Source organism: Hypoxylon trugodes (assembly GCF_022578975.1).
Source record: "Hypoxylon trugodes strain CBS 135444 unplaced genomic scaffold F4822scaffold_4, whole genome shotgun sequence".
In the NCBI taxonomy this organism is placed as follows: Eukaryota; Fungi; Ascomycota; class Sordariomycetes; order Xylariales; family Hypoxylaceae; genus Hypoxylon; species Hypoxylon trugodes.
Genome location: NW_026250019.1, coordinates 1,850,357 through 1,870,331, shown reverse-complemented (window position 1 = coordinate 1,870,331; position 19,975 = coordinate 1,850,357). Strand labels below are relative to the sequence as shown.

The window sequence follows — 19,975 nt, the reverse complement described above, 5'->3', positions numbered from 1 at the left end:
TTCTTGCTTCGCCCCATTGTTTGTTGCCTATTGCCTACGAGGCATACCTTGTAGCACTTTGGAGATCAAGTTTATCTTCGTTTATCTTCTTCAAGTCCAACTATATTCTTCCCAGGCCCTATATTTTGCATGTCTGCCTTGCGACCTCTGTTTTTTATTTTTATTGTTATTATTGACATCTTTCCCCTTCCTGGATTTCATTTACACAACGGCCTTCTCTTCACAAGGTGTCGGCCAAGATCCAACATTGTCTAATTGGATACCTGGATACCTGGATCCCTCCAGTGGACACACTCCAAACACAATTCGTGGAAGCTTGTTGGTCCTTAAACGCAGTTGTTACTCTGAACACGTCTTAGCCCTTGCTGGGCCGCTCTGCAAAAATGGAATACCAGCACTTTCAGTACCCAGAGGCTATGCAGCTTCCAGTCTACATGGACAATGCGCCGATGGACGCTTCGATTGATGGCATGATTGATCCAATCCTCAAACCTTCCGCTTCTCCTTGGGGCACTCCACAGATGCAGCGCTACTTAACAGACAATAAGTCATCATTTTATAGCTACCAAATGGTCGATTCTGTCTTCCCCGAATCCATCGCTCGAAGAGACGACGGCATAGCACCTCTTCCGTCTAGCCTGCTTCATCGCCGAAATTCACCATCTTTTTCTCATACATCGTCAACAAGTAGTAGTATGTTAAGCCCGCCAAGGGACAGCGATTATTACCAAGCGCATTCGCCACCAACGCCCACTGATACGACGATTATGTCTCCGTATTTTCAGCAGTATGAGACCGCTAGCTCTCGTGCTCAGATGATTCAGTTTACTGGCCTCGCCAATGATTGTGTGAAGCCAATAGACATCAACCCCTTCCAAGAAACCCCTGAAAGTTATTATGACGACAGTAACCCTAAGTCGGAATTTCCTTTGAGGGGTCTTAGTATGTCAAGTGATGACAGCTGCGTCCATATGGATGTGTGCGACGGACGGGAACCAATCGAATCTACTCAACCAATGAGTCCTGAAGAGTTTACACCAACTGTAAAGGAGGAGATTCACATCCCGGAATCCATTGGAAGGTATCCCGCATTTGAATCAGAGGATGAGACGATGTCTAATGGGGAGGCCGAGCATCATAGTCTCAAACGTGAGGATGCAGAAGACGACGAATACAAACCAAACCAGAAGCATAGGCGGACCAAGTCCAGTGCAAGTCGTAGTACCCGAAACCGCAAGCGACGGAGTGTAATAGGGTCTACCTTGGAAACAAAACGACCAAAGATCGAACCTGGTACCTCTGCCACGATGGGCAGATCAACGGCCAAGCCTTTGATTCAAGGAACAACAGCAAATTTCTCATGTACCAAATGCTCAAAAAGGGTATCCTTCAAAGATGAGAATGGCTTACAGAATCACATCAAAAAGCAGCATACCCGGCCGTTTGTTTGCGTCTTCGGATTCGCGGGCTGCAATTCAACCTTTGCGAGCAAGAATGAATGGAAGCGACATTGCTCTTCCCAGCATCTTGTTTTGAACTACTGGATATGCCAACAAGACCACTGCTCCAAGACATCTAGCAAAGCAAATATACATTCTCGCCATCGTTCTAATCCTTCTTGCACCCAGAACACGATTTCACCGCCTCTACCCCACGGAACTATCTTTAATCGCAAGGACCTCTACACTCAACACCTGCGCCGTATGCATATACCAGCAAGCCTTAAGAAACAAGTCAAACAAAGGAAGCCTGCCCCTGAATGGGAAGCCTGCGAACGAGCGCATCAAGATGAGGCAAAAAGAACACGTTGTGACCTCCCGACTCACATGCGATGCCCAGCATTCGGTTGCAATGCTCGTTTTGATGGACCGAATGCCTGGGATGATCGGATGGAGCACGTGGCCAAGCACCTCGAGAAAGCTGTCAGTGGCTCAGAGCAACCAATCGAGTTCGGCGGACAACACGACAGAACTCTGATCGAGTGGGCCACGCGCCCCGATATTGCTATTATTGAGAGAGGAGACAAGGGGAAGTGGCAATTGCGCAACCCTCTAAAATCGAGCGGTGGTCTGCTTACCGAAACAATACCTGACCAAGGAGATGAGGACGCCGAGGGCGAGGAGGTAGATGAATGATTGTATCAATTGGCCGAGTCTCTATCATCTCCTACCTACATTTTTATACCTTTGGCTATGACTGGAAATCATGGAGAAGTAGAGGTATATCTCAAGGGTTCACTACGTAAATGTATCACTTTCTAGAAGGATTGTTCTATTTGGATGGGTAATGTTGAAGTGATAGTAATCAAGGTGAATATTTCTTCGGCAAAGATATAAAATGGCAGGGAATCATAGAATGGCCAGGTTTTAGGGCGTCTATAATGGTCTACGATGTAATGATACTTGGATCATGTTAGCTATCAAGGTGAATGGCGCGCACACGCCAGATCACCGCATACATACCTGGGTCCCTATTCTTGATAGCTTAGGTTTCAGGTTGTGTACCTGCTAATGAGTTCAATACGCGGCGCCTCGTGTTCACTACTAGGACTACCCTATTAAGGATCTAGTGACCGTTGGCGTTAGACAACCGAGTACCGGGACCCTTTTACATTTTTGACCGGTCGAGAAGGATGGCCGGTTCGCTACGTGTGATAGGCGTCTGGTTCGATAGACTCGGTGCCGAGATCTACCCTGCATAGATACCGTACCAGGAAATGCGGCTTTCTTTGTCTTAGTTTTGTGTTCAGCGGGCAGAATCTTTCTTCCCCCGTACCGTGTAGAGTGTGATAGCCGTCTTACTTACATACGCCTCCATGCCGATGACAAGCATCTGATAGCACAGACGGGTACCTAGGTTCCTCGGATCTTCGGTAGGTACCCAGACACGCAGGACAGGTAGTTTCACTTGTATGAGGTCTTATGTGCCATACTAAAATATACACGTGTTTCTGAGTGCAATGGTAGAGATAATACATGGTAGGTATTAGTTACTATTTTTATTTTTGTTTTACTTTATTTTCTTCTTCCCAGCTATAATCGGATACTTCTTACGTATATGAATTATGTAGGTATAATTATGTAATTAATTATACTTCTAACGGATATTCAAGTACAATTCTACCTAAGAAGGTATAGTTTAGGTACCTACCTTAGGTACCTTGAGTAGCTCCCCCGCGAATAGCGCTGAAGATGACCAAGTGCTGACTTGGCGGCCATACTCCCCCAAAATCCCCGCTATTAAATGCTTCAATTGTCTTAGCCATATCGAGTGAATGGATGTACCTATTTGCATCATGTATTGTATTAGGTATGTACGAGTACCCACCTGATATCTTGGGTTAAATGCCTAGGGTACTTGGGTACATACATCTTCACCATTCAAGTTATAGACATGCATGTGGGTACTGGAGAGTAAGTACATAAGTACCTACTTAAGTACACAATGATATAATACCTGATCGAATACCTAACTTGGTACGTAAGGTCGTACAGACTTCAGCCGCAGTTATCGGCATTCTTCTCATTCTTTCACTTTTTTTTTACCGGGATAATAACAATACTTTTCGGTCCTTTTCCGATCCTATAGTTAAAATTTCCGTTATAGATTGACGTAACCACGTTGATCGGTCCTCTAAAGGATTAAAAAGGGCTCATAACTCGAAGGTTCTTGCGAAAGCCGCATAGGGACCCACCGATCCCGGGAATGGCTGACCTAGAGCAAGATCTAACCCACCGAGATTTACCATCTTCGATCGATGATATTTCCGCTGACCCACGTGAATCAACAGCCGGCGGCTCTTCGAGTGAAACATTAGTCCCTAACGGACTCCCCGACGAGAACCATGAGGAAGTACTCAGCAACCCGGTCGTTATCGATGTGCCTACAAAACATATAGGTCCTCTTACGACCGGGTGTGACGGTCAGATTGGCAACCAATCGGACCATCGGCCAAAGCCAGATGATAGAGATAAAGGCAAGGCCCCTGTGAGGCTCGGTGAAGATTTATGTATTAGATCACGTCCCATTGATGATACAAACCCCCAATATACAACCGAAAATCAGGAAAATCAGGAAGAGCCTAACCCCAGTACAGATGGGGGAGACCAATTTTCGCCCGAAAACGGGATCCCGCATGAGGCCCGACCAGCACTTTCCGAGTCAAGTTCCCGGGTGCCTGATATTGCACAATCGGATGAAACTGGCTGGGCAATGTCGCCAAGGTCACCTACAGGTGGCAAGCAAAAACAAAAGATGATATCGGACCCCGAATTGGAGCCGCAACTGACTGATTCGGCATCCACTGAAACTAGAACCCAATTCGAAAATAGCGAGACAGGCGAAGCGGCAGGGTTTCGGCCACTTCAGTACGGTGACCCTGGATGGGAGAAGTCAGCAGATCGGCCACCGAAAAAGCTACCTATCCGATTTAAGGACGCGGTCGGGCGCAAGTTCGTCTTCCCTTGGGAGAAGGGTAAAACATGGGCAGTAAGCCAGAGTTTTCTTCTAGTCTAAAGGTTGATGATTCGACGTTGAGCCTCACCTCGACTTGGCAGGCCCAGGAACTGAGAATTGCTTGTCGACGTACTATGTATCGTTCTGCAACTAACCGCATTTTAGGGTATGGAACGTCTAATCCGAAGCTGCTTTGCTCACGTGAATGTCCTTGGACACTATGTCAACGAGGGACGCTACGATCTTCTTACTAGCCTTCCCTTCTCAACCGACGTCGGAGCTGGAGTGTTGCATTCGTCTACGCCACCGTCCGAAGTAGAAATTGTAGAGCCTCAATCTGGTGGTACACCAAGCGAATCTACTATGCCGCACGCTCCAACCCCGCCGCCAGCTCCATCGGTGCCTATACAACATTCAGCTATCATCATTCTACCCGAACTGTGGGAAGATTTGGTCGAACCGGGCATGTATATTCAGATGCAATTCTGGCCTATTGATGCCCCGCCACCGCCTCCGCCCCCACCGTTACCACACCATCCTCCTCCAGGTCATCCAGCATTTGGTCACTTGGGCGGTGGTAGGGGTCGCGGTAGAGGCCGTGGTATGGGGAGAGGCCATCCGGGAATGATGGGATCAATGCCTCACCTCCGACCCCCTCCGCCGCCGGGATGGATAACGATGGAAGCTCCGAAGCCGAGAGGCAAGACACGGAAACGATCAGATGGGCCATAGAATTATAGGAGTTTCGATAGGGTTTCTAACTGCGCGTTGAGAGGCGTACCGTATTGATTGGCTCAGCTCTGGATGGGGTCCCTTTTGCTATAAGCGCTAATAGGGGCCGAAATTCGCCTCAGGATGTCATAGGTTGATGGGGATGTTAATTCATTTGTTCTTTTCTTCTCTTTTTCCTTTTTCGCGACAAGATATGTGAGGCTGCGCTTACACAAAACGCATATACCTTATAGGAGAAATCTGACACATGGCGATCGCGATATATTTGCTTTTCGCATATAATCTTACAAACCGAGGCATATCTCTGTATGTGTGTGTGAAAGGAGAGACATCCATACACGTGTAGGGGAATACGGTGGACACGGTAGATACGAGTATGCGCGCCCATAATAAACCATAATAAACATCTTTAAAGTGGACCTAACAGAGCTTAGCTTCGTTGTAACCGCGACTTTTAGTGGAGTGCAAGCACCTTAACAGGGACCCCGCCTACCTGCGTTAGCGTTGTGCCCAGGTGGTCAGCTCACTGAGCTTACATGCTGCCATGATACGACCCGGAAGTCCAAGTCTAAGTCAATTCCAAACAGCCCTGGAGTTGTCGTAAACGTGGAGCTCTGTCATGTTGACCAATTCGGTGTCTTCCTAGAAAATCTGTTTGATTTTTTTCTTTTTTTCTTTTCTTTTTCTTTGGTAATATCGCATCATACTACCAAAATTGATATATCGAACACAGCCACTATTCTTACGTACACCTTGTTCAAAGTTGTTTCCACTGACAGACGCACGTAAGGAGGTACATCCTTCATTACCCATTACCACCCCTCACTTAACCATTGGTACATGTACCCATCCATCTGATAATCTTACGTCACATCTCGCGAGCTCAGGAACAACCAGACTAAGCTCATGCAATAAACAAGTCACTTTCGTCACCCCCAATAGTCTTTTAATTATACCAAACTATCTGAAGCCTCGTCGTCTGTGTATACCCTCGCATCTGTATCATCAATAGTTCCACTTACGTTACATCTATTGTAATCACTGCAACGATGGAGTCTTTTGCAAAGCTCAAGCGTCGCGGTGCCGACTTATTCAATTCCCTTCCGCACAGCTTACCTTCGATGCCCCAGTTGCCCCAGCTGCCTCACCTGCCTCACCTGCAGCGTGCAGGAGGAGGTAGCCCGGCGATGAAGGGCACATGGCAAAATATCTCTATCCCGTCTCTACCGCGATCTTCCCATTCAATCGATATCATTGCTGGTAACGCATACATCTTCGGTGGCGAGGTCGAACCTCGTAAGCCTGTCGACAATGATATGCACGTCGTTGTTCTTCCCTCGAGTAGCGCTTCCGCCGATTACTATGCCGTCAAGGCCAAACCATCTTCCAGAGAACAGCTCGCTGAGAGAACCCCGGCGCCTATCACAGAGGAAGACGAAACCGCAGCTGAACTCAAAGATCCTCTAACTGAAGTCCCTCTAAGCTCTCCACCTCCAACTTCAGCCGAGGAACCATCGTCCGCAGCATCCGACAAGGGTAAGGCTAAAGAACTCATCTCCGAAGTTCCCTGCGCCCGTGTCGGTCACGCTACCGCTGTTATCGGTTCCCGTATCTTCGTCTTCGGCGGCCGAAGCGCCGAGTCCGCCTCCGAACCTCTCGACGAAAATGGCCGTGTCTGGGTCTTCGAGACGAAGACGCACACGTGGTCATACCTAGATCCGTACCGCAACAGCCCCGTCCCACCCCCACGAAGCTACTTCACCGCCGTCGCAACCGACAAGCCCCGCGACTTTGCCATTAAACCTCTACGCCGCACCTCGAGTTGGAAAGAATGGGCCGAGGGCGACTCAGCCGAGATTGGAATCCCGCAACGTCCGATCGCCGGGAATGTGGCCGCCAGCGCGACAGATGAAGAGGATGCCGGATTCGGTACTTTCATCATTCACGGCGGTTGCACGGCAGGCGGCAGCCGGACCGGCGACTTATGGGCTTTTGATGTGCGCAGCTGTACTTGGAAGGAGCTCCCTTCGGCACCGGGTGCGCCCCGGGGCGGGGCCGCGCTTGCCATCGCTAAGAGCAGATTATACCGCTTCGGTGGCTTCGACGGCAAGGACGAACTCGGCGGTCAATTGGACGTGCTGGATCTCGCGCTTGACGAATTCGATGATCGTGTTAGTAAGGGCGAGATCGGTGTTTTCGCTCGCGGCGATTGGCAGACTCTCGTTGCACCTGCTACGTCCGCGCCGCCTCCGAGCGGGACTGATGAGACGGCTAAGCTGGTAGCTACTGAGGAGTGGCCTGGTAACCGCAGCGTTGCTAGTAGTAAGTGACACGATAAACTTTTTTACTCACATTCCTGAGTTTCAATATCTACGATATAATCCCCAAGCAATTAACTGACACATTTGTTATAGTGGAGCTCGTTCTTGGTGGTGGCGGACGTGAATACTTAGTCCTAGCACTTGGTGAGCAAAGTCCTAGCGCTGAGGGTCATGCCGGGGCAGGCAGGTTCTACAGCGATGTATGGGCGTTCCAAGTGCCTCCGCTAGGTATGACAGCTGCGAGTGTCACAGATGCCTTCCTACAAGCTGTGGGGCGAAAGACGGGAGAGGGCCGATGGACAAGAGTCACGACGGGACCGTACGATAATGAAGTCGCTGCGGATGTAGAGGGCCCAGGACCGAGGGGTTGGGTCGCAAGTGCGCCGCTAGGTGACCTCGAGGAGAACGCCATTCTGATTTTTGGTGGATTAGGCGAGAGTAACAAGAGACTCGGAGATGCCTGGATATTTAGGTTGGAGTAGGAGGTATATATGTAAGTAAGGCGATGAGTTAATTTTAAATTTGGACCGGGAAATATGTGAGATTAGCTACGATTAAGTTTGGCCGGGTTAACTGATTTCGAAACGGATTTATGATAAAACAAAGTACGGAATGTTATCAAATGAACAATATTCTGGTAAACCACGATAGGGCTAAATGTGCATACAAAACGTCAATTAGCAAGAGACAAGCATTTTTCCGTGGATATAAGTATAGTTTATGTACAATGTCTACGTCTGCGCCCGTGCTCTAAAATATCACCGGATTTTATTTGTTCTCATTTACAAATCCTTCCTCGTAGTCTCAATGCCCCAAGGCTCACTCGTCAAATTTGTCTGGCCAGCACTGTTCTCGCAGGTTTGCCGACCGCTCAGGGGGCCGGGTGTCGGTAACTTAGCACTGGTGCTAGATGATGTAGCGCTCTCTTTCAATGCTGTTAAGAGCTGCTTGGTGGTCTCGGGCGTTAGGTCTTCGTAGTAGTCATCGTTGATTTGGATCATTGGGGCGTTGACGCAGGCGCCTAGGCATTCCACCTCGATGAATGTGAAGAGCCCGTCCGCCGTCGTCTCACCCTGTTTGATGCCTAGGTGTTCCTTAATCGCCTTGACGATCGCGTCACTTCCGCAACCACCGAGTTGGCAGGGTGTCTGTTCCGAACAATATCTCGTTAGCAGCTGGTACGTATTGGTGGGATGTATCGTATAGCGATCCATCCGGCGAAGGTGGGGTTTCGGTTTCTCAGAAATCTGGTCTAGCGCAATCGGTGGTGTATCACTCGTATGATAATCTTACGGCATCGTTCTCGCGAGGGAGAGTTGAAGATGATGCGGGGAGAGGAAACTCAGCGCAAACTCACTGTAGTGCAAGCCTGGACGAAGAACTTGCCAACTGGTGTTCGGTTATACATAGTATAGAACGACGCGACTTCGTAAACACGGGTGGGCGGCATCTCAAGGATTCTTGCCACCTCGTTCATAACGGATATGGATGTAAAGCCATGCTGGCGCTGGCCTAAGTCGAGTAGCGGCATTACGGCGGCCTTCTTGTATTGGGGCGGGTAACGCTTCAGGATTTGAGCAATAACTTCTTCATTCTGAGCTGAGAACTTGAAGGGTAAATCGGGGTTGTTGTCGGGCGTATTTCGATGCTATAATCGCGACACAATTCGAATGTTAGCAATGAACATTTGGATGTGAGGCAAATTGATCGGCTTGAAGCTCTTCTGAGATACTCAAACGGAAATTGAGAATAGAGGTACGCCGAGTTAGAGATTTGGATGACCTCTAGGTCTTCTAATATCCAATATACTTCAATGACCGGTATAGAGCAAGCTTTCAAATGTCCGGAGAGAGAATATAACGAAGAAGGCATACCACGGCGAGAGTTTCGCTTCTCCTCGAGCTACCAGCCGTAAAGGTGCGAAATTGTGATCGGGGTGCTCGGCATGCTGAGCGAGCTGCTGTTCTGAGGAAGACAGGGGCGAGTTTCGACGCCATAGTTAATATGGTATCGCAGGTTCAATTGAGGAGAATAGACGAAGGTGAGCAGATTCGCAGGTATTCGGTGATTATTACATGTATGAGGTTTCGATTGCAATTGGCGATAATCCAACTTTTGGATCCAATCAGCTTAATCGTGTTGGTCAAACTGGTATCCACACGGTTAAATCTCGGTCCGTCAATCCATCTCCACTATTACGTATTTGCATTCATTGGATCTGTACCTAAGTACCTTCTAACAAGACTCAATCTAGGCCTACAAATAAGAAACATACAATATTATACAACCTCTAATTACACGGAACAAGCAGAGGGGTACCATGTTAATTTGCGAAAATCATGTACCCTATCCGGTCCTTCCATTGTTCCTATCATTCTACGTTACTATCGACACGCAAACTACTAAACACATCAAGACCATTGTGCTACGACTAGAAATGAGGTAATAATCCCTAGACAAAACATCAGATAGGCGTCCATTTTTTTCTCCATCACTCTGCTTCTTCTTCATCTTCATCTTTCTTTTCCTGAGCAGCCTCACCATTAGTAGCTTTAGTCTCTTCTGCAGGATTTTCTTCTGATTTTTCATCGGCCGTCTCTTCTTTCGTAGTGACTCCATCGCTTTCAGCCACCAGTTTCTTTACCGCATCAACGGTCGCAGCAGGGCCGCCTGGCTCGGCAAGGAGGACTTTGCCAGTTTTGTCAACGGCAAACACACCACGAGTAGTACCTTTAGGCGCTTTCTTAAACCCAATGGCGTCGATTAAAGTAGCGCTGGGATCGCATAAAAGCGAGTAAGGTAAATTCTGCTTGGTTTTGAAAGTGGTATTGGCCTTTGGTGAGTCCGTCGAAAGGCCGTAGATAGCAAGGCCACCCTTTGTCAAGGGTTCGTAGGAGTCTCTAAAGAGACAAGCTTGGTTGGTACCTATATATATCGGGTTAGGCATGGCTAGGATCACTTCGCGACGGCTACTATATAGAATCAAGCTTACAGCCAGGCGTAGATGCCTTAGGATACGTGAAAATGACAACGCCAGATTTGCTTTCGTCGATTAGAGCCTTTAGGGTTGTCTTATCGCCATCATTGGTCTCAATTTCGCCACCAAACCCATCAAGAGTGATGGTGGCACCGACGATAGGCTTCGCGGGCTTGGATGAGCCATTGGCAATAGTTGACTTAGCAGGTTTGGCAGCCTTGCCCTTGACGGTCTCCTTCACCTTACTAGCTACCTTGGAGGTCTTGGATGGCTTCTTCGTTGGTGGCTCTGGGGCCGGTGCAGGAGCTTTGCGCTTGCGGAGCTCAACAGGCATTGTGGAGCGATAGGGCTGAAATAATGCGACGTGGAGAGGGCAAAATCGAATACAAATTGCCTAGCAGTAATCGCTAGATTATGGCGACCGTGAATAATCAAATTTGGGGGGAAATCGGGTAGAAGTTGATGAAGAAATGATGGAAACGGGGACGGAGACGAGAGGCAGTGAGGTTGAGGTTGAAGTCGACGAGGTTGCAGGTAAACAGGAGGTTGCGACGAGCTTCAACCAATAGGATGAAGCCATTGTGACAGCTTCCTACAGGGATACACGATACTTAAGTGGTTGTGTCACAGGGATATCTTGCTGCCGAATAATTTAAAATCATTGCTAATGGCGAGGCTAACGTGATCGAGCAGCCAATTCCTGTAGAGTTCCAGCGCAGGTTTGAAGGGGAGGGGGGGAAGGGTGGGAGAGTTGATTGCAGCAGGACTGGGGGACGGGGGGGATGGGGAATCTAGGAAGCTGAAGGGGGCGGGAAAAGAGAGGGGAAGGTAGGTACCAAAACAGAACTCATAACAAACTAGATCAAATTATGTAGGTTAAAGTAGCTCTGTGGTATAGAGGGGGAGAAGGAAAGAGGTCACTGCGGTAACTTCCATCCAAGGTTGTTGAGACCGGGATAGAATACATGTATCTGTAGTACATGTAAATCTCTCCACGTCTTGGACGAGGAAGTGGTACCTATGGTTTATTAACAACTGGGAAATTAGCTTCGGCGCAAAGCTAACCGTTTGCGTGGGCACGACAGCAGCTGCCAGTTGGCGATCGGATGATTTATGCACAAACTAATCCCGATTAAAACTAATATTGGAAATTTAATTCCTCAAGCAACGCGTTTTTCTAGGTACCTAAGTAATGAAAATATGCCCTGCTTGCCTTTATATGTATTAGTTCTTCTATGGAATAAGACGAATAGAAAAAATAGAGAAGAATCACTAACTTTTAAACCAATCCAAGTTTCGACGTTGTCTAATAAGAAGTTGTTCACGACCTACCCTTCTTAGACATTATGCAGGCATCATTAAAACTTATCCCACCCCCTTTGCTTACGAATACTAACTCACATAAGCATTCGTTTGTGTCGCGTCGGTCTTTCGGGGACGGAAAGTTCGCTGAGTTGCTAACAGTTAAGGTCCACACAGATCATTCTCCATCACCCGTCGATGACGATGTGGCTACCTGCTTAGGCAAACAAACCATTTATGATATACGATCTTGGGAGTTGTGGGAATGAAGTATCCATAACTCCAAGACGGTACCTGTCAGTCGACATCTGCCGATCAAATATTACAGCTTTGGTTAAGAAGTCGGATGGTCAGGTTGCGAAGTGAAGAATATTAGCATACCCTTTATACGAGCTACGACCTTGCAATTTTACATCCCCCAAACATAGGGTCTCGGCTGCGATGTTTAACTACGAACCGAGAGCACAGGCGCGCAAACGTATAGTTACTGGTCTATCATTGGAACGGCCGCTTACAAGCAATGGGACGCAATGGACCTAGCCCCAGCAATCAATCGAATCTAATAGGTGCACACGCAGGCGGACACTATAGGTTGGAGTATATACGGCTGCAAGTCAAATTTCATCTCAATCTTGAAGATATAACGTCGTAGTGGAATGTTAAACGAAGAACCCGAGGCTCAACACAAAAGAAGAAAAGACGCAGTGAAGACCGGTATATCGCAGTACATATTACCGTAACAATGCCTCGACATTTTTAGATCTAAGTATAAAGGGGAAAATCATATAACGAACCATTTAGTCTTTACGAATTTCATCCCCGAGATTTCATACTTCCGAAAACACGATTTCATCAGCAATCGCGGTGCTAGATAGAACCCATACAGGCAAGATACTACTTAGTTCTCATCAAGTGTGCGCCCTTCTCCCACCTAGCATGTTGTTAGTGTGCATTAGAAGGGATACCATTGAAAAACGAAACTCACACGAATCGCGCCATCGCGAGAGACGCCGTGCGACCAAAACCCGTCAATGGAGGGCGACGTTCGGGTCATATTATCATGCGTAAGTAGTAGCCAGAAGCCGAATACCCCCTTTGCTAGGACATCAAGAACGGCGTAGGCGATGATCTCGCCATCAACGTTCACGCGATGAGCGCCATCAGCAATGCCCCATACACTAGCGAGAATTAGCAGACATTCAATCCCTCTGTGGGTAACCATTTACATTGGATATGCCGTCCATAGGAGTAGCGTGAAGAGCGATATAGCTGCAAAGAAAGTCCTGGTGTTGTTGTCTCTAGTCGACATGGCATGACGCCCCTTATAACCGACTTGGTAGATAATGTTGAGGTAGGCTATACAAGCAAAGGTATACCATCCCCACCCCTGAGCCTCATCTCTCGAGAAGGCCGCAAAGAGGCCAGTCAAAATCATGATTACGTCCGATACCACGGTCACCAAGATGCTTGCACCATTAAGACCAGCAAGAAGGCACAGGTCCAGCAATAGGAGCGGCGTAGTAAGTGACCACTAATACTTTTAGTCAGCTATTTTTCGTCATGATAGATTCGAATAATCTTGACAGAACTCACGTCCAAATAGCGGGCCCAATAGACATCACGTTTAACAACTTCCGTGATAGCCCCATGTCTCGATCTGCCGGACACATACGTGTGTGAAGCTATCCCGTCACCCGTAGCCATGGCATAGTACGACAAGAAGGCAAATGTGGTGACTAAAGCCGTTAAGACATGAAAAAGGCGTTTTTGCTGTGTAGAGTTAGTACTTTGCTTTCTAGTAGGTAGGTACATATTAGGGGTGATTCATACCACGGGCACCCTCATAGCCATTATATAGAAGGCTATCGAAGACAACCCCATTAAAACGCAAACGACCCTAATACAATCCCATATAAGTGACTAGAGAACGACGGACACTGGGTAATAATAGTCTTACCATAGAGTCCTATGGCCTACTTCGCTGGAAGTTTGGTAATAAACTCGAGGAATGTCTGGGATCACGGTAGGTAACGGCGTATGGCTTGTCTTGGGGGGCCTTAGGACGGTAGCTACTTGGGTAGTGGCCTCTGAAAAATCCTGGGGGATAATCATTGCGATACCAGTTTCTCTTGATACAAATAAGTATTCGGAAGTGTTATATTCAAGGTAGCTTCTAAATTCCGTGTAAGTAGGCGAAGAGAAGTAGAATAATTCTCACCCAAAACTTGCTTAAATAGTAACAATAGAGAACATGCAGGCACCGCAGTAGAAGAGACTTCAAGCAACCAACGTCGGTTTTCATCAAGAGCTGTAAATAAGGTGCGGCGAATGTGGTGTCATTACTCTGAATAGTAGGTTATGTGAGAGTTAAACCAATCATATACTGAAGTCATATTCAAATTAGGTATTCAGCTGCATATATATGTTCACCATGAACCTTGTCGTTGGACGATTCCTCTTACTTTCTTCTTTCTTATCCTTTTAGATTTAGTATACCTACATGATAGTAGGTAGGAGGAAAGCTGTAATTCAAATATAGGGTGCATTTATGTGATTCAGTCGTATGAAAGAAGCCATAAGATATAAGTAAACGATTGGCCCACGAATATGTGCCCTTCATTAGTGAGTAGGTAGCCGGATGAGCGCGGTAACTTGAAGGATCCTAGGAGTATTTCCAAGTGGAAGTCGTCGGACTCGATAAATACCTAGGTAGCCTCTATATTTAGGTAATACCGTAAGCTTCAAATCTTGTAGTGCATAGTCGCGTACCGTGAGAATAAATCCGAGAGTTACAAGAGCGATTAGGAAAATTTGGGAACCTAAATAAGTTTACAGAAGCATCCGTGATTGAGCTGTTCTGCTATTCACTACCTACCTAGTAAGCTTAGCGCACTCAGACCCCACCTCCCCCTAAAGAATCGTTAATGCCCCGCATGGGTAGGCGCAATTTTGGTGGTCTTTCAGGCAGAAGCTCCCCCGCGTAGTGGAACTCCCCGGGTACTACCTAGGTACCTAGGTAGAAGCTTCCCCATCCTATCTCATCCCACCACGCCGCCAAACCTAACGCTACCTACCAATTAAAAAAAAAGTCCATCATCATCATCATACCTCATACAAACGCGAGAGTAGCCACTTGTACATTAAATTCTGTCAACATAAACTCAGTTACCTTAAAGCCATTAGCACCGTACGAAATCATTCTCTCCGTGCCGATCCATCCTTTGGCTGCTTATCGTCATGGATAAGCTTGCGTCGACGCTGCTGGCGTTTCCGCCCGAAGCTAATCTGGCCAGCCTCGACAACGAGATATACGACGCAGCCGCGAGAACCCATATCAGCAAGCTTTCTAAACTTCTCAGAGAGAATCATGCAGAATTATTAGCACACGGCCTTCAGCTCCTCGAGTTACTCGATCCGAGTGTGAATTCGCTATCCTACCTCGCTGTCATTCATACTCTCACCATCCCCAGTGTAGCCTCTTCCGCCTCTGTCGATTCCATCCTTGAGAAGCTGGTGCTGTTTCTGCTCACTTTCGATGCCCGACAATGCCGATATGCTAGAAGTCAATTGCAAGATGTCCTCGTCGCCGTTGGAACCGGACATTACCTCCCCGTAAGTTACCCTAGCTATGTCCTTTTATGTATGTATATACGTTTTACTAATTGTGGTTTTTAGCCCTCTGTTGCTGTCGAAGCGCTCACGACCGCCATCTTGAGATTAGACCCGACTGGTAGCATTCTGACAAACTACCATATTCTTCTTGCGAAACTCGCCTATAACACAAATAATACCGAATCGGTTCTACCAGTAATCGACAAGAACATTGTATACTTCCCGGGGATGGCTAACTACGGCGAGCCTGGGTACCTCTGCGATCTCACTCTACCACCCCCTGCCTATCTTTCGCGAGAAACAGGACTTACCAGCAACCTGAAGTCCACTGCAGTCTTGGAGTACGACTTGATTCGTGGCATGATATATTGTTCTAGGAGGGATTGGGAAAGTGCGTTTGCAGCATTTGAGAGGGTCATTACCTACCCCACGCGTGAAGGCGGAGCGAGTAAGATTATGCTTGAAGCCTACAAGAAATGGGTGCTAGTTAGCTTGCTCTCTAAGGGCAAGCTCGTTGAACCCGAATCATATACAGGGGCTGCAGCGAGCAAGATCTACGGGAACATCGGGAAGCCGTATACAGCACTCGCGGCCCTGTTCGTGGCGGACGACGCGCAGGTGCTAAAGGCAGATGTTGAGAAGAATACCCAACTATGGTTTGAAGACGGAAACACGGGCCTGATCCAGGAGGTTTTAGCTGCGTATCAGAAGTGGCGGGTACTAGCATTGGAACAAATCTATTCTAAAATTTCGCTCCCCGAAATCCGACAACAGACTACGAGCGCAGAAACAGGTCGGGTGCTCGAGAAGGACGAGGATATCGAGACCCTCCTTCAGAACATGATAATATCAGGCATGCTGTATGGTGTGATCGAAAAGAATGACGATGGTACGGCATTTCTTACCTTCCTACCGCCGTCAACGCAACTCTCGGAGCCAGAGTTTGCTAGCGAGCTCGCCCATACAGCTGCGCGGTTAAAGCAATTGCACCCCATCTTTCAAGCGACACAGGAACGCTTAGGGACGAGCAAAGAATACATCAAGCACGTAATTAGAGAAGAGAAACGAGCTGAGAAGAACGACCCGGATCCCACTCTAGCCTTTGATGTTCACGTGGACGATGAGGACTTGATGGGTGGTATTCTTCCTACTGGTTGAGTGAGCAGTCGAACTAAGCGCTTTACGCCGCTTCACTGCTCGCGTCGAACCCCCGCCTTGAACAGAAAAATTTCTCGGGGGTGTTCTGAGCTTATGGTGTTGAACCTTCCATACGATGGCACTAGTCAGCATGGATAATCTCGGTTTAGCACGTCTTAATTGCTTACCCACAGGCGACAGCATTTAGAACATTTATATCTCTAGGGGCGTTATCCGGACAAGAATTGATTCGAGAAATGCCGTTCGACTAGAGATCTACGACGGTTACGAGTGATCGAGATCCTCAACCAGCTCATTAGAGAGCAATGCGTAATGAAGAATAAAGACATTAATATCCCATTTTGCTATGCTATTATTCATCTTTCATTACCAGTCTATGCCATAAGCGCCCTTTTTCTCCTAGGATACATGTGCATATGGCTTTAACTTATCTTAAGCTATGGGCCTCTTAGCGGTCAGCAACCCTCATTGCGATACGTTAGTAGATATCGTATCCACTACTGGCCTATGTTGTCTTGTAAACGTGAATCGTTGGCAACTGAGACCCCGAGCCATTCCAGCCTACCTGACTCACCCTCCAGGAACGTATAGTATCTTTTATCACCATTCATTTCCCCGAAGGCCTTTGTCACCTTCATTAGTGATATCATGGAACTATGATTCCGTGGATAATGCGGACCGTCATCTACCCACATGCCGTCGTCCCTAGACCATATTGGGAACATCCCACTCGGCGACATACCAAAACAGGCTGGGTGGCTGCGATCATGAGCTAATGCCAAATTGCTTGATCATGTCCGATAGCTTCAAGGCTTCGGCCCGGAAGTCCAATGGACTGGCACTCATGACCTGATAACGCACCCTGTAAAGCATTGTAAGCTATTGTATCCCTTTATAAGTTAGATTGTGATACATACCGTTGGTTTTCGCCATAGGTGTCCATCTTGGCTCTACACCTAAAATGTAGCTTGGAACAATTCGCAGCCTCGAATATACCTGGGACACGGTCTTCGTCGTTCTCCTTGATCTCCATCAACTCATCGGCCGTCATACCCATGATAACACGCCCAACATCGTCGAAGCACGACAGCCACAATTGACCGGTATGGTCGTTGACGTTTACGCTCATGATGTACCTGTACTGGGGTTTGGCGTGGCTTATGTTGCATTTCTCACACCTCCAGGTACCATCGCCTTGATCGACAACCTTCTTGTTGCACTGCTCGCTGCTACATGCGGGGTACGCGAAATTTTCCTGCTTGATGTAGACAATCGTAGCCTTTAGATTGAAGTAATCAGTATTCTCCATCCCAAGACCCTCGTCCTTGACTTGGGAGATGACCCTCGTTTGGTCGACACGACCTGTTGCGTTACCCATGGATGACATATTGTTGTGATTAGCGAAGCTATCAGTACGGCCTTGAGAATCATACCAGCCCTTCAAGCGGTGCGCTTCTTCAATATCGGGGTCAATAGACATGGTACCAGACTGAAGCAGGGAGAGCGAACGACCTCCAAAGTCGGACACCTTCACGCCCTTGAAGGCAACAATAGACTCCGGTTGGGCAGCAAAGGAGTTGGCTGTCTTTCCCCATAGCGTAAGGCGCACCGAGAATTGAGAATCATCGACCAAAGTTAACTCGCGCTTGTCATACGGTCTGCCTGTGCTCTTCGCAGTGATAGAAGAAACCTCGCCAACGTCCTTCAGAACACCGACGACATCGACCGTAGCATCTTTTTCAATGGATTGAAGTTCCTGGATGTTAACAAAGTTGAAGCGTACTTGGGGCACACTGGACTGGTCCTCAGCCTTCTCAATGACTGTATCCCTCTCAAACGTGAGTTCGTAGTCGTTGGGAAGATTGCTGAATTGCTTCTTCGCTAGGGATACACGACACGGGTTACTAATATAATAAACTTGGCCCTCTTGCAACAAGTCGTAATACTGATCGCATTGTTCGTTGAACCCGGTTGCTTTAATTTCGCCACTTTCGTCGAGAAGGTTAACGGAGAATAATTTGCCTTCGCCTGATGCCTTGTGCCAGGTTTTGATATCCGACTTTTGTGTCACACGGGCCTTGATAGTCCATTTATGCGCGTAGGGAGAGAGTGCTTCAATCGGATATACGACATTATTCCCATTGCTATGGGATGTTGTGTTCCCGCCCATACGCGACGACATTGGTTCAGACTTGATGGCCGGTGCCGAAGATTCGGTTTTCGCACCGTAGAAATTTGAGCCGCCGATGGCGGCATTTCCCGTCTGTGGCTTGGCTTCGAAGGCTTGAGGCTCGCCAATTCGATCGTGGACACCGAGTTCTGAAGCAACATCGAGATCGAGGATGATAAGAATGCTGTAGTTTGTCAGCCGCCATGATGCGTAACCCATAAGAGCTCAAATACTCACTTCTTTCCCTTTACTGCATTTGCCTGGTATGATTTTACTCGAACAAGACAGCCTCGGACAAGGGCACCATTGTGGATGACATGATTCGCCTCTATGGAATACATAAGCATTGCCTTTATATCACCTCTTTCAACAGGAACCGTGATACGTACGAGTTGCTAACATGCATTGAACATAGTTGCGTATATCGCTTAGAACTACACGATACCGCTCAGGCTGTGGGCCACTAGGGCCTTGTTGTGCGGCGAGGGGCTTGATTTGTAGACATTGTAGGACAGGGACGGGAAAATGTTGCTCAACGTGTTCGGGGTCGCTGAAAATAGCACTGGATTTCGGTTAGTATGGATGTTCAGTAGTAGTATTATAATATTATAATATCATGCAGAATTGCTCTATGGTTGATTTGCATACTCTAAAGCCCCTTGGGTAATAGCTTGTTGTGCTGCGGTGACCGACATGTTGAACAAGATTGACCTTAATAGATCACAAGTGTGTATGAAGGCAATAGAAGGTCTCTTGTCGGTGATGAGAAAAGAAAAGGAAATAATAGCTGACTGATAAGAAAGAGAATCAGTTTAATGAAAACGCGTCAGGGTCTAAAAAAGTCGCGCCAAAGTTAAAGTGGTGGGTAACAATAGCGTGGCACCGAATCGTACTGTACCCTCAAACGCGGGGTTTCATCGTAGCTGCTAAGGTCAAGACCCAGGTACCCACCCAGATACCTGGCAGCTGCCTGCTAATGGTTACATTGCTAATCAACAGGGGACTTTCTATATTGATGGCAGCTGGCAAGCCCCCTCGTACGTCATTCTCTCAGATGTCGACCCACATATATTGATATACATGTGCGTGTTGCCAAGCATAGCTGCTGTCTTTGCTTGCCTCATGTGCATCTTACAGTACACCTTCAGTTCTTTCATTAACATATACTAAATATCTTCTCCAAATAGTTTCCAAAGCCCTTTTCAATTCCTATTTCACCTACCAACTCGCATTTTAGGTATCTCCCGA

The 19,975-nt window shown here is 47.5% G+C and overlaps 9 protein-coding genes across 9 annotated transcripts; 5 read left to right on the top strand and 4 right to left on the bottom strand.

The window, feature by feature from the left end:
- F4822DRAFT_213208 (uncharacterized protein) lies at positions 1-2,466 on the top strand. Its single transcript, XM_051453891.1, has one exon. It carries the CDS (start codon positions 384-386, stop codon positions 2,133-2,135), a length of 1,752 nt encoding a protein of 583 aa, XP_051315555.1. The 5' UTR covers positions 1-383; the 3' UTR covers positions 2,136-2,466.
- Positions 2,467-3,705: 1,239 nt separating this feature from the next.
- On the top strand, positions 3,706-5,187 carry F4822DRAFT_428123 (uncharacterized protein; the record flags this gene model as incomplete). Its single annotated transcript, XM_051460854.1, has 2 exons — positions 3,706-4,488; positions 4,621-5,187. The coding sequence occupies 2 exons, from the start codon at positions 3,706-3,708 to the stop codon at positions 5,185-5,187; spliced, it is 1,350 nt and encodes a 449-aa protein (XP_051315554.1).
- Positions 5,188-6,118: 931 nt separating this feature from the next.
- On the top strand, positions 6,119-8,140 carry F4822DRAFT_213076 (uncharacterized protein). Its single transcript, XM_051453889.1, has 2 exons — positions 6,119-7,509; positions 7,602-8,140. The coding sequence occupies exons 1-2, from the start codon at positions 6,237-6,239 to the stop codon at positions 7,988-7,990; spliced, it is 1,662 nt and encodes a 553-aa protein (XP_051315553.1). The 5' UTR covers positions 6,119-6,236; the 3' UTR covers positions 7,991-8,140.
- A 26-nt stretch (positions 8,141-8,166) lies between these two features.
- On the bottom strand, positions 8,167-9,598 carry F4822DRAFT_399672 (thioredoxin-like [2Fe-2S] ferredoxin-domain-containing protein). Its single transcript, XM_051457789.1, has 3 exons — positions 9,383-9,598; positions 8,866-9,156; positions 8,167-8,656 (listed from the first exon to the last, which is right to left on the bottom strand). Exons 1-3 carry the CDS (start codon positions 9,503-9,505, stop codon positions 8,291-8,293), a joined length of 780 nt encoding a protein of 259 aa, XP_051315552.1. The 5' UTR covers positions 9,506-9,598; the 3' UTR covers positions 8,167-8,290.
- F4822DRAFT_213151 (uncharacterized protein) lies at positions 9,172-10,082 on the top strand. The gene is made up of 2 exons (XM_051453890.1): position 9,172; positions 9,383-10,082. The coding sequence occupies exon 2, from the start codon at positions 9,513-9,515 to the stop codon at positions 9,912-9,914; it is 402 nt and encodes a 133-aa protein (XP_051315551.1). The 5' UTR covers position 9,172; positions 9,383-9,512; the 3' UTR covers positions 9,915-10,082.
- F4822DRAFT_399670 (AhpC-TSA-domain-containing protein) lies at positions 9,593-11,538 on the bottom strand. Its single transcript, XM_051457788.1, has 2 exons — positions 10,501-11,538; positions 9,593-10,433 (listed from the first exon to the last, which is right to left on the bottom strand). Exons 1-2 carry the CDS (start codon positions 10,817-10,819, stop codon positions 10,000-10,002), a joined length of 753 nt encoding a protein of 250 aa, XP_051315550.1. The 5' UTR covers positions 10,820-11,538; the 3' UTR covers positions 9,593-9,999.
- An 832-nt stretch (positions 11,539-12,370) lies between these two features.
- On the bottom strand, positions 12,371-14,113 carry F4822DRAFT_213037 (opsin-1). The gene is made up of 6 exons (XM_051453888.1): positions 13,745-14,113; positions 13,618-13,684; positions 13,381-13,557; positions 13,014-13,318; positions 12,773-12,965; positions 12,371-12,718 (listed from the first exon to the last, which is right to left on the bottom strand). Exons 1-6 carry the CDS (start codon positions 13,897-13,899, stop codon positions 12,686-12,688), a joined length of 930 nt encoding a protein of 309 aa, XP_051315549.1. The 5' UTR covers positions 13,900-14,113; the 3' UTR covers positions 12,371-12,685.
- A 753-nt stretch (positions 14,114-14,866) lies between these two features.
- F4822DRAFT_399662 (uncharacterized protein) lies at positions 14,867-16,897 on the top strand. Its single transcript, XM_051457787.1, has 2 exons — positions 14,867-15,399; positions 15,463-16,897. Exons 1-2 carry the CDS (start codon positions 15,025-15,027, stop codon positions 16,555-16,557), a joined length of 1,470 nt encoding a protein of 489 aa, XP_051315548.1. The 5' UTR covers positions 14,867-15,024; the 3' UTR covers positions 16,558-16,897.
- F4822DRAFT_399660 (replication factor-a protein) lies at positions 16,898-19,597 on the bottom strand. Its single transcript, XM_051457786.1, has 5 exons — positions 19,376-19,597; positions 19,117-19,289; positions 18,965-19,055; positions 17,475-18,911; positions 16,898-17,419 (listed from the first exon to the last, which is right to left on the bottom strand). Exons 1-5 carry the CDS (start codon positions 19,420-19,422, stop codon positions 17,323-17,325), a joined length of 1,845 nt encoding a protein of 614 aa, XP_051315547.1. The 5' UTR covers positions 19,423-19,597; the 3' UTR covers positions 16,898-17,322.
- Between the last annotated feature and the right edge of the window lie 378 nt (positions 19,598-19,975).

Excerpts from the sequence above, each read along its gene's own strand:
- F4822DRAFT_399670 (XM_051457788.1), bottom strand. The coding sequence starts at position 10,819 with ATGCCTGTTGAGCTCCGCAAGCGCAAAGCTCCTGCACCGGCCCCAGAG. Across the intron at positions 10,434-10,500 it reads TAAGGCATCTACGCCTGGCT|GTACCAACCAAGCTTGTCTC; the intron begins GTAAGCTTGATT and ends CGATATATATAG.
- F4822DRAFT_213208 (XM_051453891.1), top strand. The coding sequence starts at position 384 with ATGGAATACCAGCACTTTCAGTACCCAGAGGCTATGCAGCTTCCAGTC.
- F4822DRAFT_399662 (XM_051457787.1), top strand. The coding sequence starts at position 15,025 with ATGGATAAGCTTGCGTCGACGCTGCTGGCGTTTCCGCCCGAAGCTAAT. Across the intron at positions 15,400-15,462 it reads GAACCGGACATTACCTCCCC|CCCTCTGTTGCTGTCGAAGC; the intron begins GTAAGTTACCCT and ends TGTGGTTTTTAG.
- F4822DRAFT_213151 (XM_051453890.1), top strand. The coding sequence starts at position 9,513 with ATGGTATCGCAGGTTCAATTGAGGAGAATAGACGAAGGTGAGCAGATT.
- F4822DRAFT_399660 (XM_051457786.1), bottom strand. The coding sequence starts at position 19,422 with ATGTCGGTCACCGCAGCACAACAAGCTATTACCCAAGGGGCTTTAGA. Across the intron at positions 19,056-19,116 it reads TCAATGCATGTTAGCAACTC|AGGCGAATCATGTCATCCAC; the intron begins GTACGTATCACG and ends TGTATTCCATAG. Across the intron at positions 18,912-18,964 it reads AATGCAGTAAAGGGAAAGAA|CATTCTTATCATCCTCGATC; the intron begins GTGAGTATTTGA and ends GACAAACTACAG.
- F4822DRAFT_213037 (XM_051453888.1), bottom strand. The coding sequence starts at position 13,899 with ATGATTATCCCCCAGGATTTTTCAGAGGCCACTACCCAAGTAGCTACC. Across the intron at positions 12,966-13,013 it reads CTATGGACGGCATATCCAAT|TGTATGGGGCATTGCTGATG; the intron begins GTAAATGGTTAC and ends AATTCTCGCTAG. Across the intron at positions 12,719-12,772 it reads CTCGCGATGGCGCGATTCGT|GTGGGAGAAGGGCGCACACT; the intron begins GTGAGTTTCGTT and ends ACAACATGCTAG.
- F4822DRAFT_213076 (XM_051453889.1), top strand. The coding sequence starts at position 6,237 with ATGGAGTCTTTTGCAAAGCTCAAGCGTCGCGGTGCCGACTTATTCAAT. Across the intron at positions 7,510-7,601 it reads TAACCGCAGCGTTGCTAGTA|TGGAGCTCGTTCTTGGTGGT; the intron begins GTAAGTGACACG and ends CATTTGTTATAG.
- F4822DRAFT_399672 (XM_051457789.1), bottom strand. The coding sequence starts at position 9,505 with ATGGCGTCGAAACTCGCCCCTGTCTTCCTCAGAACAGCAGCTCGCTCA. Across the intron at positions 9,157-9,382 it reads GAAGCGAAACTCTCGCCGTG|CATCGAAATACGCCCGACAA; the intron begins GTATGCCTTCTT and ends TCGCGATTATAG. Across the intron at positions 8,657-8,865 it reads TCGTCCAGGCTTGCACTACA|ACACCCTGCCAACTCGGTGG; the intron begins GTGAGTTTGCGC and ends TGTTCGGAACAG.